The following is a 17,102-nucleotide window of genomic DNA, read 5'->3' as shown; positions in this document are numbered from 1 at the left end:
CGTGGAGACAGGAATGTCTTTGGTGCCAGGACCCCCGGTCCCCCCGTGAACCAGTGGGAGGGACAGAGGTGGGTGCTGCAACTTAGGGGTGCCCTGGGAGGCGTCCTGTCTATGTTCTCAGTTTAGGATGGGATGCATCTGTTCGCCCCACGCTCCAGGGGGCAATCGAAGGGAGTCCCATGGGGATTTTTTGATAGACACTGAAGCAGCCATCAGTTTAACCACATGGGGGCAGGGGAGACCCTCAGAAGGGACTGTGACAATTGTAGGGGCAACGGGAGGGGAGACACAGTTAACCCTGAGGCGGGGACAAATGGAAGGAATCTGGGGGGAAGGGGAGATTATGTGGGGTTGTAATGATATGCTTAATCTGTTGGGGGCAGGAGATTTACACAAACTGGGACTTGTACTGGATTTAGCCAATTGGGTGTGTTTACTGGGGCAAACGCAGGACGGTCAGGGCTATACCATTCCCATGGGGATAGCCACTATGACCATTAAAGCGGCACATGCCCTCCCACCACCCCCAGCTGGGTGGGAACACATCCCTGTGTGGGCGAAGGATAACCTGGATTGTGGTAGGGGCAGCATGGAGGTACTGATGGAGGGAGGGGACCCTCCTCCACAGAAACAGTACCCTATTCCTCGGGAGGCATTGGCAGAGGTGGGGGAAACTATTGGGGAGTTGGAACAGAGGGGACTGATTCGGGCAGTTGCATCCCCTTGTAATGCTGCTGTGTGGCCCGTGAGGAAGCCAAACGGTACCTGGCGCCTCACTGTGGATTACAGGGCACTAAATGCTCTGGCCAATTCGCCAGCCTCAGTGGTGGCAGCATACCCTGAAATGTTGGCCCGTATTGGACCCCAATTCCGAATTTTCACTGTTTTGGACATAGCGAATGGGTTTTGGTCTCTGCCACTAGCTACCTCGTGTCAGTATAACACTGCATTCACATGGGAGGGCAGACAATTCTGCTGGACAGTCCTACCCCAGGGATATCGGGACTCCCCTGCAATTTTTCACAGATACATGAGACAGGCTCTGGAGGGGGTGGATTCAGCAAGGTGCATACAATATGTAGACGACCTGTTGCTAATGTCAGGGACAGAGGAGGAAGAGGGGGAACTAACCCAGTAGGTCCTGCAAGCTTTGGCAAGAGCAGGATTGAAGGTCAATGGGAAAAAGGCTCAGCTGGGACAGACAAGAGTGACCTACTTAGGAGTAGAAATTGGGAAGGGAAATTGATAAGGGACGGGTGCCACTGATCCAGTCCCTGCCACTGCCTACGGATGTTAAAAGCTTGCAAAGTTTTCTGGGTCTAACTGGATTTTGCAGGGATTTTGTGGGCAATTATGCAGACATAGCCCAGCCTCTATTTGACCTAACCCGAGCCTCAACTTGGGAATGGTCAGAAGAGTGTCCTGAGGCAGTGATCAGAGTAGCAGCCGTGTTAGTCTGTATTTGCAAAAACAAAAGGAGGACTTGTGGCACCTTAGAGACTAACCAATTTATTTGAGCATAAGCTTTCGTGAGCTACAGCTCACTTCATCGGATGCATAAAGTGGAAAGTGTGTATATAAAATCTCCTCGCTGTACTTTCCACTTTATGCATCCGATGAAGTGAGCTGTAGCTCACGAAAGCTTATGCTCAAATAAATTGGTTAGTCTCTAAGGTGCCACAAGTACTCCTTTTCTTTCTGAGGCAGTGAGAGTGCTAAAGGAAAACCTGGCCAGTGCTCCAGTGCTGGCCTCCCCAGATGGGGAGAAATTCTTTTATCTGTACCCTTTGGTATCGGACACTACCAGGGTGTGCATTAACACAGGAGTATGGAGCAAAGGACCGACCTGTGGCCTTTGCCTCTGAACTTTTGAGTGCTGTGGAACTGAAGTATGGATGGTGTGAAAAGGTCTTGTGCACCTACTGGGGGGCAGGGAAATCCAAGTACCTCCCGGGAAAGCAGAAAGTAATAATCCGATCTCATCATGACCCCTGCGGCTGTTACATATGCACACTGTCTTACAGGGACCAGTGAGTGGGCAGCGTACTGCCCAATGGTTGCTGGCTCTACAGGCAGAAAACATTAAAGCAGAGGTGTTAAAGGAACCCATAGTCTGGGTAGCTGGATTACATCTGGCTGGCACCCCACACCAATGTGAAGCCAGCCCAGGTAAAACCCAACGTCAGGTGTTTCAGGCGGCTAACCCCAATCAGGTAAAGGAGGGGACACGGGTGTGGTTTTTGGATGGAAGTTGTAGGTATCAAGGGGGACGGAAAACTGCAGGCTTAGCTGTTGTGGGAATCCGAGGCAATGAGACAGTCAGCACCACTGGTTTCTCACTAGAAGCAAGGTCAGCTCAGGAGGCAGAACTGGCAGCCTTGCTAACAGCTTTAAATGAAGTGGATCCCAAATTTGAGCCAGAATGTTGGGTGGTGGTAGATTCAGATGATGTATTTCGTGGGGCCACATTAATGCTGAGATGGTGGGCAGATAATCATGTCAGGGCAACAGATGGCTCCACAATCAAGCATGCTACCCGGTGGAAGCGAGTGGAGGAGCTGAGTCACTGTTTTACACGGATCAATGTGGTAAAGGTAAAGGCACACAAGAAAACAGGACCCCTAAGCAAAGGCAATAATCTGGCTGATGTAGAGGCCAGGCGGGCTGCAACAGAGGCACCCCCATGGCCCTGGGAGCCAGAAGAGAGAGTGCCTGTAGCAGTGATAACAAGAAGCGGGGTGGAGACAGACCGGGGAGGGCGAATTTGAGAGTTGCAGGAATCTGACCCAGGACTGGAAGGCATCATGAAACTTGGGGACAGGCATGTGCCAAAGGTGGAACTAATGGAAGGGATTTGGTGTGTCTTAACAACTGAGGGACCAGTCATGCTGTGCCCCCAGGGAAGCCGGATGGCTTTCTTAAGCTGGGTACATGGAAACTTGACAGGGGGACACCCCGGGTTTGAGGAGGCACTGGAAACTTTAAAAAGGTTGTGCTGGTGGCCAGGAATGGCAGCTGATTTAAAATCACATCTGGAACGTTGTTTGGACTGTGCCAGGCACAGCCACCTCACAAGATGCTAAGGGGAGAATTAATGAGACAGGGGACAATGGGAAAGAATACAAATTGACTACACAGGACCCCTACCACCCGATCACAGGAAAAACTGATTCATGTTGGTGGTAGTGGATGCTTTCAGCAGGTGGGTGGAAGCTTTCCCCACAAAGTATCAAAGTGCCCGGGTAACTGCTGCAATACTGGTAAATGAGGTATTCACTCGCTGGGGGGTCCCAAAGGTGATTGACTCAGACCAAGAGGCTGCTTTTCGGTCAGATCTGTTAGGGGAGCTATCAGCCCTCACTCGAATCACACAGTTGTTCCATATTGCTTGTCACCCCCAGGCTGCGGGGCAGGTGGGACGCATGAACCGCACCATTAAAAGTGAGCTAAAAGGGAGTGGAAATGGGAGGAAAAAACTGGTCACAGTTACTGCCCTTTGTCTTAATGAGAATAAGGGCCCGAGAATCAAAGGGCACAGGATTTTCTCCATATGAAGCTCTCATGGGAAGGCCTATGGAACGATGGGAAAATCTACTTACCCCAGTACCTGGGGAAGTCACTACACATGGCTTAACACAAGAATGGATTTTAACTTTAATCGAACATGTAAAACAAGTACAGCAGGCGGTGGCCTGGCGAGACAAGCAAGGAGCAGTAAGAGTCAAAGCATGGTATGACCTGCCTGGGGAGCGTGATCTATCCACGCTGGGAGATCTAGTGATGGACAAGATTCCAGGTCAACACCATCCATTCCCGGCTCCTAAATGGAAGGGCCCCTATCTTGTCCTTGACCAATTAGGGCCCAGTCTGCTATTACTGGGTACAGAGAATGGAGGACGGGAGTGGGTTCACTGCACGCAAATAAAAAGGTACAAACAGGGGATTGGGAAAGGGGACGTGTAAATTTTGTTGTGTGTGTATTACAGGTTAATTCGAAAAGGATGAAAATTCCCTGGCCCTGGATGGAACAATTACTAGTGCTAATCACAATTGTCACATTTACAAATTCTATTCAGATCCCACGATGTGAAGTGTCAAAAGGAGGAAACACATGGACGGCTACACATGCAACCTGTGGTAATAAAGCTAATGAAGACTATGAGAATCTCCCCATAGAAAGATGTATCACTAATACTCCAGCAGGAATTTGGCAGTGTCGGTATATGGTTTATGGATTAGATGGGGGAATCCCAACCAGGTGGAGAATATCAAATGTATCAGGAAATATTGCATGGTACTCCCTGGGTGCTGCCATGATTAATGATAGTGGAAAACACAGTTACCCAGCTATGTGGTTTGTTACGGAGGGTCCAAAGAATATAACCCTCTGGTCTCCTGGAGCAAATGAACCCTCTGGGGAAAATAGCGCCCCACATTTAGGGTGTGATGTTACCATATGTAACCACAATGCCACTTCCATGGAAGATAATCCCCGAAGGTGTGATTGTGACGTACATATTACATTGGGTGTAAAATCCCCTTTGGGACGCTGGGTGTACGATGAGTTAACCATTTTACAGAATTCAGAGTAACAGCCGTGTTAGTCTGTATTCGCAAAAAGAAAAGGAGGACTTGTGGCACCTTAGAGACTAACCAATTTATTTGAGCATGAGCTTTCGTGAGCTACAGCTCACTTCATCGGATGCATACTGTGGAAACAGTATGCATCCGATGAAGTGAGCTGTAGCTCACGAAAGCTCATGCTCAAATAAATTGGTTAGTCTCTAAGGTGCCACAAGTCCTCCTTTTCATTTTACAGAATGTAACCCTACAGGTGATATGGATGCCAAGTTGGAAGAATCCAAATTTAAAGTGGCCACAGCCTGGAGCCGAGAATATTCCCCGACGAGCAAATGTCTGGGAGCCATTGTGGGAGCAGGTGCAGCCAGCACTTTTTGATGTGTCCTTTCACTCTATTCCAGGGTTGGGACGCCCCAAGGCATGGTGGGTGGACCAAATCCATCCTAATGGTAGTATGTACATAAAAGGACTGAAACAACAATTCAATGGGTGGGTGAGGGGACACACCTGGAATTGTCGTCGGAAAAGGGGATCGTGGGAAGAGGGGAACACTGTGCTGGGCACATGGAATCTGGGGGACGAGTGGGTAACCAAACAATTAGTAAGCCAAAATGTGAAATTTCAACAACAAATTAATGAATTAATGGCACAGCAAGTATCGGCAGTTGCCACAGGGTGGAGGACACAGTCGAGGTAAACTTGCAGTTAACTCACTGGGCAGGGGACCTGGTGACATGGGTAGGGGATGGCTTCAGAAGACTAACATGGGGAGAAGTGTGCATAGGTATTCAAAATGCTCAGTTAATAATGTTAATGAATATTATGAGAGATGCTTGGTCAGAACAATGGCCTTCAGTATTAAATCAGGAGGCTAGCCCATATTTATCCACAATTGCAAAAACATACCCATCTACCCGGAAAATAACATCCCCGACCTGTGGGGACAGTTCTTGTGTAATTGTTACTATGATACCATGGGAAGGAAATGCAAATAAGGTGGTTCCCTTGAGCCCCATGGGAGTAACTAGGGAAGGGGGAGCACGTTGGGAGCCACTAGGGAATAGGTGGGGGGATGGAATGGGGTAAACTGGACTGTCATCACATTAAGCAGTTGTATATCCAGAGGAGGAATATGGATGTGCCCCTCTCCTATGACTATGGAGGAGCAGGATCAATGGCCTATTGCAAAGGGGGGGCATTTAGGGGTAATGTATATGGGGTAGGGTGTATTCTGTTGGGAATGTATGCAATCCTGCAATATAACCCTAGGAGGCAAAATCCTTCCAGTGTGTGACCAAATTATGAACGTCTATACACTGCCACCTGGACTAGGGTGCACCAATGGATCAGTGGACTCAATCGTTGTAAACAATCGAACCAGCACCTACTACCCCATACCGTACCAAGTAGTTGAATTGGTTTGGACAATACCAAATTTCACTGTGGATATTCAATGGACACACAACATGGACAAAAGTACACAAAGATTACAAGAGCAACTTGCTGCAAGCGCCAACAGTTGGACACACTTACAATACACACGACAGGATGGCGCTGACAACATTTTAACCTTATCAAAGGAGGAGAAGCAGTGTTTGTGGTGGTGGCCAGGATGTTGGACCATACTGCTGTGGTCAGGACTCTCGGTGTTGCTGTGGATTACCATAGCAGCTGGTGTATTGTTAACTATATGTGTGTTACATTGCATATGGAAACGATCAAGGGGGGCACAACCCCCTAGAGAACAGCCACTAATTATAACCTATAAGTAATGTAGTAAGCCCCCCCCCAAGTGTACTAGACAACCCGGACCCAACCTTCTCGGGCCCACTACACTGGGAAGTCTGGAACACTAATTGGAATAGGTGTAGTATGCCCGTACGAGAGAAGGTGCAGGGCACGGTACTCATCTTAGGTGATATATGTTTCTCATTCTGCTTCTTTCCAAATGCAGAACACAAGTATATCTTGAAGATATCTACCTTTTCTGCAAAATTAACAAACTTCATTTGTCCCTCAAAGAATTGGCCTAAACCTTTTCTAGGATTTCTTTTGTTCTTAATACACTTTAATAACCTCCTTTTTGTGATCCTGAAACCTGCCATGCATGGATTTTTCCATGATGTTTTTAGCATCCCTTATCAATTTTCATAAATTCCAATTTGTATTATTTGCTCTCTATTTTCCCTCTTTCCCATTTGTTATATACTGCTTCCAATCCCGTCCCTCCTAATTGCTGTCTTCACTTGGTCAGTAAACTGGAGTTTTGTCCAAAGTACTCTACTTTCTTGACAGTGGAATGGTGGATTTTTGCCAATCTGATAAACTCTTCTTCAAGAACTCCAAATTTTCATTCTCATTTTTTTTCTTGATTTTTTCCCTCCCAATCAGTTTTATTGATATTTTGCCTCTCCTTTTGGGAATTAGCCCCTTTGAAACATTGTCTATAGATAATACTGGTTGGGAAGTGTTCTGGGTTTGTCCATTTGAATGTAATCAGTTTGTTCTTTATTTTCCTCTCCTCAATCATATACCCCCTTCTTTGTCTCTTCTCTATACTCAACAGTCCCAGACTTTTCAGTCTGTCGGCATAAGGCAGCCTCCCCCATTCTCATAGCCTGTCTCAGAAATCCCCTTTCTATCTGCTATACACTTTATAGAGATTGAGTGTCCACAACTGAGCGTGTGTCCAGAGCAGGTTATTCTCCATCCCGTTCCTTAGGCATCCGAACCTTTTCTTTGTTTTGGCCACTGCTGTGAATGAGCAACTGTTTCCATGGAGTTGCTATCAATGGCCCTCAGGTCTTTTCCATGAGGTGAGTTCTAGTTGGGATGTTTCCCTCTGGTACATGTTTCCTCAAAGCTTTGTTTCTTTTTCAGTCTTAGATTTTGAGCAGCCAAGTGAATGGGGAACTCCCTACAGCATGGACTTTCTAGCCTGGGTGTCATTGCTTTAAGGAATAATGATGGATAAACAGTATCCACACTTGTGTTTCCTGCTGGTGCCTATTAAGGTTTCCCAGACCATGACATGGGGGAATTATTTTCGCATGGAGCACCATAAAATGTGGAATTGGCATTATTAGGGTCACTTCTTCATAATTCATTTATCTGAATACTGAAAATGTCATTTTTTCAGTGTGTGAGGAGTAACCAATCTACTTCGCCCTTCATAACAGCCCCCAGTAGTGCATGTAGTGTCTCATATTAACATTGTCTCTCCATCCAGGCATTTGTACTGCGACCATCACCCTAGAGCCTGGGCACATACAGGAAGTCAGAGGAATGTACAGTACATGCAGGAGACACCGTTCTGCATCAGAGTTGGACACCTTCTCCTCTACTCCATGGCAGATTCCAACACGACCGACTTCACCAACCCCTCCACCTTCATCCTGCTGGGCATTCCTGGCCTGGAATGGGCTCATGCCTGGCTCTCCATCCCGTTCTGTGCCATGTATGCCATAGCCACCTTGGGGAACTTCACCGTTCTATTTGTCGTGAAGAGGGAACTGAGCCTCCGTGCCCCCATGTACCATTTCCTCTGCATGCTGGCAGTCAGCAACCTGGTCCTGTCTACATCCATGCTGCCCAAAATGCTGACCATCTTCTGGTTCAATTCCAGAGAGATCAATTTCAGTGCCTGCCTCACCCAGATGTACTTCATTCACGGCTTCTCAGTGATGGAGTCTGGGATTCTCGTGGCCATGGCTTTGGATCGCTACGTGGCCATCTGTGATCCCCTGAGACATTCCACCATCCTGACAAACCCCGTGGTGGCCAAGATTGGCCTGGCTGTGGTGCTGCGTGGTGGCATTCTTGGACTGCCCTGTGCCTTGCTGGCGAGGCAGTGGCCATATTGCGAAACCAACATCATCCCCGATACATACTGCACACATATAGCCGTGGTGAAGCTGGCTTGCGCTGATATCCGCATCAGTAGTTACTACGGCCTCTTTGTGCTATTCTGTGTGATGGGTCTGGATATGTTTTTAGTTGCATTGTCCTATACCCAGATCCTCAGGGCCATCTTCCGTCTCCCCACAAAGGATGCCCGGCTCAAGACTTTGGGGACCTGCAGCTCCCATCTCTGTTCCATCTTAGTGTTTTACATCCCAGCTGTCTTCTCCTCCCTCACATACCGGTCTGGCCAGAATGTGGCCCTGCATTTCCGTGTTCTCATTGGCAACTTGAACCTCCTGGTGCCCCCCATGCTAAACCCCATCATCTATGGGGTGAGGACCAAACAGATCCGGGACAGGCTGCTCCGGCTCTTTATGCATAAAGACATCTAAATTTTTCCCTGGTACTCTGGCTCTCAGACCATCTGCATGCAGAGCTGGCTGGTGATATGGTGCTGGGCCCTCTTCCCTGAATCACTGACTGGACAGTCAAAGTAACATTGAATCTTTTCCTGGCCTTAGTGTGCTGTGTGAGCATGAGAGACTGGGGGATCAGCCTGTGTACAACTCATTAACTCATAGGGTTCCCACATTTCTAATTGCTTTTAACTGGACCCCTGAGGCTCTGCGCCCTGCCCCGCCTATTCCCTCAAGGCCCTGCCCCTTTTCCACTTCTTCCAGCAAGTCCCTGCCGCTGTTCTGCCTCTTCCTCCAAAGACCCACCCTTGATGCTCACTGCTCTTCTCCCCAGCCCCAGCCACTCACTGCATCATCTCCACCTCCGTACCATGGCCCGCCTTCAGCAGGTCCCCCTCTGCTCCAGGTCTGGGACGGGAGCTGCTTCAGCCTGACAAGTAGCCTGCAGTGGATGCAGTACTGGGGCTGACAGGACAATCAGGAGTGGAGAGGGAAGACAGGAAGACGCATAAAAGCAACTGAAGCAGGCGGGCGAGACTGTGCATCATGCAGCTTGAGGGCCCTAAAGCTCAGCTCCAAAGTCCCGAGGGAAGAGACCATTGTGTGGCTTACCTCTTTAGCTTTCAGCTCCCCCTTGTTCCTCCTGGCTGGGGGCCTCTAGCTGGCAAGGTAAGGACTGGGAGCCCTTTGCCCTGAGCCAGGCCTCGGGGGCAGGACAAGGGATCAGGTGTGAAGCTAGGAGGACAACAGCTGAGAGAGGCAGAAGGATCAGCCCCTGTGTTAGCTGGGAAGGCGGGGTGCTGGCCAGAGGCCGGGGTGGCCGTGGTAGCTCACAGGGAGGAGGATAAATGGCACATCTGCCATGAGCCGGGTATTTACACATGTCCACGCCACCCTATCTGGAGCTACAGGGCACCCATTGCCCAGGGGCTGAAGCTCAGTCTAACATACGCTCTGCATGATGCTTTTGATCACTACATCTAGAAGCTCTTTAGCTAGGCTGCTAGGCAGCATTATCCCCATGTCATGGATGGACTGAGCCATGCAGGGGTGATTTACCCAAGAGAACACAATGAGTCGGTGCCAGAGCTGAGAATAGGAACTGGGAATTCTGGCCCCCCAGCACATTGCTCTGGCCATGAACTGGCATTGCTCCTCTGCTTTGTGTTAGATGAAGTGAGTTTATTTCTGTGTCATGATCAATGGTAACCCATTGAAAAAAGGCAGCTACACCTTGGGACTCAGCAAGGCATGCAGGGACCTGCCTATGGACAGAACTCTACGATTTTTCCATGCCATGTGCTGGGTGGCTTGTGGTTGGGACAAAGAAAGCACAGGCCACATGGCAAAAGGACAATAAAAGGCAGCATCATCATCTCTGTATGGTCTTCGGTCCAGCTTCTTCCTTCTGGAGGGACTTTGCTACAAACTGAAGCTCTGAACTAAGGACTGAATGACCCACCTAGCTGTGGATATACTCCAGAGACTTGATTTGAACCTGCAGTTTATTTGATCACAGCTACAAGCCTGAACCAAGAACTTTGCCATTACTGTGTGTAATTGATTCTATTTAACCAATTCTAGCTCTCATCTATATTTCTTTCCTTTTATGAATAAACCTTTAGATTTTAGATTCTAAAGGATTGTCAACAGTGTGATTTGTCAGTAAGATCTGACTTGTATAGTGACCTGGGTCTGGGGCTTGGTCCTTTGGGATCGGGAGAACCCTTTTTCTTTTCCTGGAGTATTGGTTTTTGTCATAAATATAAAGGGAAGGGTAAACACCTTTAAATCCCTTCTGGCCAGAGGAAAAACCCTTTCACCTGTAAAGGGTTAAGAAGCTAGGATAACCTCGCTGGCACCTGACCAAAATGACCAATGAGGAGACAAGATACTTTCAAAGCTGGAGGAAGGGAAGAAACAAAAGTTCTCTCTGTCTGTGTGATGCTTTTGTCGGGGACAGAACAGGAATGGAGTCTTAGAACTTAGTAAGTAATCTAGCTAGAGATGCGTTAGATTCTGATTCCTTTAAATGGCTGAGAAAATAAGCTGTGCTGAATGGAATGGATATTCCTGTTTTTGTGTCTTTTTGACTTAAGGTTTTGCCCAGAGGCTTTCTCTCTGTTTTGAATCTGATTACCCTGTAAGGTATTTACCATCCTGATTTTACAGAGGTGATTCTTTTACTTTTTCTTCAATTAAAATTCTTCTTTTAAGAACCTGATTGCTTTTTCATTGTTCTTAAGATCCAAGGGTTTGTGTCGGTGTTCACTTATGCAAATTGGTGAGGATTTTTATCTAGCCTTCCCCAGGAAAGGGGGTGCAGGGTTTGGGGAGGATTTTGGGGGGAAAGACGTTTTCAGGTGGGCTCTTTCCCGGTTATATATTTGTTACAAGCTTGGTGGTGGCAGCAATAAAGTCCAAGGGCAAAAGGTAAAATAGTTTGTACCTTGGGGAAGTTTTAACCTAAACTGGTAAAAATAAGCTTAAGGGGGTTTTTCATGCAGGTCCCCACCTCTGTACCCTAGAGTTCAGAGTGGGGAAGGAACCTTGACAGTTTCCATAACCATTCATCCCTACAAGAAGTGACACTGGTGGTGATACTTGGAAACTGGAGTATATAAGGGAATTGCTTGTATGACTTATGGTTTGCCAGTGTGGTGAGACGGAAGTCCTCTCTGTTTGGCTGGTTTGGTTTGCCTTAGTAATAAAGGCCACCCAGCCTTGGGCTGTAACTGCCCTGCTCTAAACAATTTGTCCTGAATTGATACTCTCAGTTGTAACTCACCAGAGGCCGCATCGTTACACCCTGAGAAGCCGAAATACCCAAAGCAGCATAGAGCTGGGCTCTCTGTACCAAGGACTCCTTGGCTGACTGGGGGCAAGTTATTCCATCCAAGATTTTCAAAAGTGACTAATCATGTGGGATGTCTCTGGCTTCGACTGCAGAACTTGACACACACACACACATGCCCCCAGGACTCCTCATCAGAGGGTGGCTGCTCAGCCGTTTCTGAAAAGATCACCATTGAAGGTATCTCAAGTAGTGCCCCCCAAATGGAGACCCCTCAAAAATCACGAGTTCCCTGTGTGTGCCTCAGTTTCCTCTGCCGTGAAAAAGGAGATTCTCATGCTTTCCCGCATCGCAGCGGGAGCGTAGCACCATGAAGGTGCATAGAACATTTCAGAACTGTGGGTGGAAGGTGCTATCCGTGGGCAAAGCAAATGTAACCCCAACGGAGCTTACCTAGGTCCCTGGGGCTCCCTGTGTGAGTAGCTCAGAGAGGTGCATTCAGTTGGGAGGGAGGGGAAGACAAGGCAGACCCAGAGTCTGCTCAGGGAGTGAGATGCCCTCCCCTGGGAGCTCAGGAGTGGGGGGATGGATTTTGGGAGCTGTCTGGAGCCCGCTAGGGAAAGGGCAGGACTGGCTATGGGGGGATGGTGAGTTCCAGGCCTGCATGCAGGGTTCCCCCTGAGAACTGGCCTCTGAGGACCTGAAAGCAAAATCCCCCAGCTTGAGCCTTTCCTGCTCCAAGGCTGAGAGGGCCAGTCAGTCAATGACTCAGTGAGGTCATCAATAAAGCAGCTTCATGCTGTCATGGATCCACAGGTCTGGTGCTTCGAACAGCTCCGGAACAGCCCCGGGAGGAGCCCTTCAGTGTGGCAGCCCCCTTAAGGTCACATTATCCCACTGTGGTCAGCCACTTGGCTTCACTGCCTCCTGGGACTGAACCTCAGAGCCTTCAGCCCCCCGCTTTCCACTGTGAGCTCCCCTCAGCCAGTCCACCTGGGTTGGACAACTGAGAGAGACTCGAACACCCAAAGGAAGCAATGCACTCCCCATTTCAGGCTCTGCAGTGACTTTCAGCCAGCACTGTGAACAGCAGTCGGGTTTATTTGATGCCTGGAACACAGGGTATAAAGCCCTTGGCGGGAGCAGAGAGAACAGAAAGCTACAGCGTGGTCCATTTTGGTCAGCCCAGAGCCCTCTGACCCCTCTTCAGTCCCAGTTCAGGAGAGTCTGCTGCTCCCAGCAGCACACACTTAACAACCCCCACCTGGCCCCTCCTCAGTCCTTTGTTCTCCAGCTGATCAAACACGATTGGCCTCCTGCGGGGGGGGAGGGGCATCCATGGTTGTTAGTTGCTAGGTAACAAATGACTGGACAATTGGAGTGGCCATTGTCTTCTCAGACTCATGGAAATGGGGCCCAGGACTCAGAGAGCCAGGTGTTCATCACACCTGTATCTCTGCAGAGAGTAAACCTTCTCTGACCACCTAGTTAACGATGCAGCATGGAGGGGAACCTAGACCTCCCCCCCGGCAACTTGAGACCCTTACTCCTTGTTCTGTCATCTGCTACCACTGAGAACAGTCTAGATCCATCTTCTTTGGAACCCCCTTTCAGGGAGCTGAAAGCAGCTATCAAATCCCCCCTCATTCTTCTCTTCCGCAGACTAAACAATCCCAGTTCCCTCAGCCTCTCCTCATAACTCATGTGTTCCAGTCCCCTAATCATTTTTGCTGCCCTCTGCTGGACTCTTTCCAATTTTTCCACATCCTTCTTGTAGTGTGGGGCCCAAAACTGGACACAGTACTCCAGATGAGGCCTCACCAATGTCAAATAGAGGGGAATGTTCTCAGTAGTACCAGATGACAGAACAAGGAGTAATGGTCTCAAGTTGCAGTAGGGGAGGCTTAGGTTGGATATTAGGAAACAATAGTTCACTAGGAGGGTGGTGAAGCACTGGAATGGGTTCCCTAAAGAGGTGGTGGGATCTTCTTCCTTAGAGGTTTTTAAGGTCAGGCTTGAAAAAGCCCTGGCTGGAATGATTTAGTTGGGGATTGGTCCTGCTTTGAGCAGGGGGTTGGACTAGATGACCTCTTGAGGTCCCTTCCAACCCTGATGACATAATAAAAAGGGAAGGGTAACCACCTTTCTGTGTGCAGTAGTACACAATCCCTCCTGGCCAGAAGCAAAACCCTTTCACCTGTAAAGGGTTAAGAAGCTAAGGTAACCTTGCTGGCACCTGACCCCAAATGACCAATGAGGGGACAAGAAACTTTCAAATCTGGAGGAAGGGGGTGAACAAAGGGTTTGTCTGTCTGTGTGATACTTTTGCTGGGAACAGATCAGGAATGCAGCCTTACAACTCCTGTAAAGTTAGTAAGTAATATAGCTAGAAATGAGTTAGATTTCCTTTAATGTTTAATGGTTTAAAGGTAAAATAAGCTGTGCTGGCCAGAATGTATATTGCTGTTTTTGTGTCTTTTTGTAACCTAACATTTTGCCTAGAGGGATTCTCTATGTTTTGAATCTCATTATTTTGTAAGGTATTTACCATCCGGATTTTACAGAGGTGATTCTTTTACCTTTTCTTTAGTTAAAATTCTTCTTTGAAGAATCTGATAGATTTTTGTTTGTTCTTAAGATCCAAGAGTTTGGGTCTATGTTCACCTGTACCAATTGGTGAGGATTCTTATCAAGCCTTCCGCAGGAAAGGGGGTGTAGGGCTTGGGGGGATATTTTGGGGAAAGACATCTCCAAGTGGGCTCTTTCCCTGTTCTTTGTTTAAAAAGCTTGGTGGTGGCACCATACGGTTCAAGGACAAGGCAAAGTTTGTATCTTGGGCAAGTTTTTAACCTAAGTTGGTAAAAATAAGCTTAGGGGGTCTTTCATGCAGGTCCCCACATCTAGAGTTCAGAGTGGGGAAGGAACCTTGACACCTGATATTCTATGATTCTATGAACGATCACGTCCCTCGATCTGCTGGCAATGCTCGTACTTATACAACCCAAAATGCCATTAGCCTTCTTGGCAACAAGGACACACTGTTGACTTTTATCCAGCTTCTCGTCCACTGTAGCCCCTAGGTCCTTTTCTGCAGAACTGCTGCAGAGCCATTCGGTCCCTAGTCTGTAGCAATGCATGGGATTCTTCCGTCCTAAGTGCAGGACTCTACATTTGTCCTTGTTGAACGTCATCAGATTTCTTTTAGCCCAATCCTCTAATTTCTCTAGGTCCCTCTGTTGGCTATCCCTTCCCTCCTATACCGCAAGCACTTTAGACAAACTGACTGGTAAAGGCAAAGCATAAAAATAAGTCTATTAACTACAGAAAGGTGGATTTTAAGTGATTCTAAGTGTTAGGCCCAGAGGTCAGAGTTGGCTGCTGCCTTGCCCCTCGAGTCCCCTTTTGCCCCTGGGACCAGGGACTCGAGTATTTCAAGCCCCAGTCTAGCTAGCGAGGAATTCTCTGGGTGCACCCAGAGACTTTGAGCGAGGTCCCAGAGACCCCTGATCCCTTGGCCTGCCAGATCCACTCACTGGCATGGTGAGGGGGATGAGCCTTGGGTCAGTCTGCTTCCAACAACTCCACGCCCCCTTTCTGGAGAGCTGCTCCCAGGGGCTTCAGGCCGTGGATTGTGTGTGTGTGGGGGGGCGGGGTCCATATTCCCTACCTCCCCACTGCACGCTGCATCATTGTTGGCCACAATCCAGCCCTTAGTAAATAATTTGTGTGGCTCCTGTGCTGGGGACCAAGGGACTGAGAAAGGAGAACATTGTACAGTTCATTGCATGTGCTTTCAGATGATTTGAGCTCAGTTAAACTTGGCTTTTCAGCCCTTTGGGGCAGGGTCTGTGGGTCTGTACAGCGCCTAGCACAGTGGGGTCCAGGGGCCTGCCTGGATCTCCTAGGCCCTACAATAGTAAAGATTCATTCTCCAATGCGATCCCAATTGCTCTGTGGTGCCCAGCAACACAGAGCAGCCGGGAAGCCGGCTGTGGTGTTCCTCCCATACCAGAGCATCCCCATGAGGCATTGTTGTCCATCCCCTGTAATGCAGTACTTGGCTCTCCAGCTGGATCTCTCTGGAGCCCTGCCCAGGACATTATTGTCCTTCATGTCCTTCCCCAGGATTAAAACCCAGATAACAGACCAGAAAGTCTCCTGCTCCACCTGGGGTCTTACTTCAGCGCCAGGCTCTTCACCCAGTGACGTCCAAAGGAGAGATCCCACCAGCTCTCAGCATCTCCTCTGCTTCCCCTTTGTCCTCTGCCAGACCGTCAGTACGTGCCATGGCTCTCAAGTCCTGCCCCCTCCCTAGGACCCTCCTGCAGCTGGTTCCTCTCCTCTCCCCCATGTGTGGGTCCTTCTTCCACCTCTCCACCTAGAAGAGGGGTTCCACCTGCTCTGAACATGACCTGCATGGACCCACCCAGCTCCTCCCCAGCGGGGGTGGTTACTGATCTCAGCCTGACACCTCTTCCGGAGCAGCCAGGCAGGCTAACTGCTCACTCAGGCTCCTGTTAACCCATCATTGGCTGAAGGGGCTGGGGACGGGGGGTTATGTGCCCATCACATGGGCTGTGCTGCTGCTCAGGGTCTCCAGAGTAATGTCATTGAGATTCAGCAGCAGGAGGAGCAGCGGGCTCAACGGGTAGTGATCAATGGCTCCATGTCTAGATGGCAGCTGGTATCAAGTGGAGTGCCCCAAGGGTCGGTCCTGGGGCCGGTTTTGTTCAATATCTTCATAAATGATCTGGAGGATGGTGTGGATTGCACTCTCAGCAAATTTGCGGATGATACTAAACTAGGAGGAGTGGTAGATACGGTGGCAGGTAGGGATAGGATACAGAGGGACCTAGACAAATTGGAGGATTGGGCCAAAAGAAATCTGATGAGGTTCAACAAGGATAAGTGCAGGGTCCTGCACTTAGGATGGAAGAATCCCATGCACCGCTACAGACTAGGGACCAAATGGCTAGGCAGCAGTTCTGCAGAAAAGGACCTAGGGGTGACAGTGGACGAGAAGCTGGATATGAGTCAACAGTGTGCCCTTGTTGCCAAGAAGGCCAATGGCATTTTGGGATGTATAAGTAGGGGCATAGCCAGCAGATCGAGGGACGTGATCGTTCCCCTCTATTCGACACTGGTGAGGCCTCATCTGGAGTACTGTGTCCAGTTTTGGGCCCCACACGACAAGAAGGATGTGGAAAAATTGGAGAGAGTCCAGTGAAGGGCAACAAAAATGATTAGGGGTCTGGAACACATGAGTTATGAGGAGAGGCTGAGGGAACTGGGATTGTTTAGTCTGCAGAAGAGAAGAATGAGGGGGGATTTGATAGCTGCTTTCAACTACCTGAGAGGTGGTTCCAAAGAGGATGATTCTAGACTATTCTCAGTGGTAGAAGATGACA

At 48.9% G+C, this 17,102-nt stretch overlaps 1 protein-coding gene across 1 annotated transcript; it reads left to right on the top strand.

The window, feature by feature from the left end:
• The first annotated feature begins 7,877 nt into the window (after positions 1-7,877).
• Positions 7,878-8,876, top strand: LOC142000114 (olfactory receptor 52R1-like). The gene has a single exon (XM_074974220.1). The coding sequence runs from the start codon at positions 7,878-7,880 to the stop codon at positions 8,874-8,876; it is 999 nt and encodes a 332-aa protein (XP_074830321.1).
• The last annotated feature ends 8,226 nt before the right edge of the window (positions 8,877-17,102 follow it).

Source organism: Natator depressus, chromosome 1, assembly GCF_965152275.1.
Source record: "Natator depressus isolate rNatDep1 chromosome 1, rNatDep2.hap1, whole genome shotgun sequence".
In the NCBI taxonomy this organism is placed as follows: Eukaryota; Metazoa; Chordata; order Testudines; family Cheloniidae; genus Natator; species Natator depressus.
The sequence above is the reverse complement of the archived record's forward strand: the minus strand, read 5'-3'. Positions and strand labels throughout refer to the sequence as shown.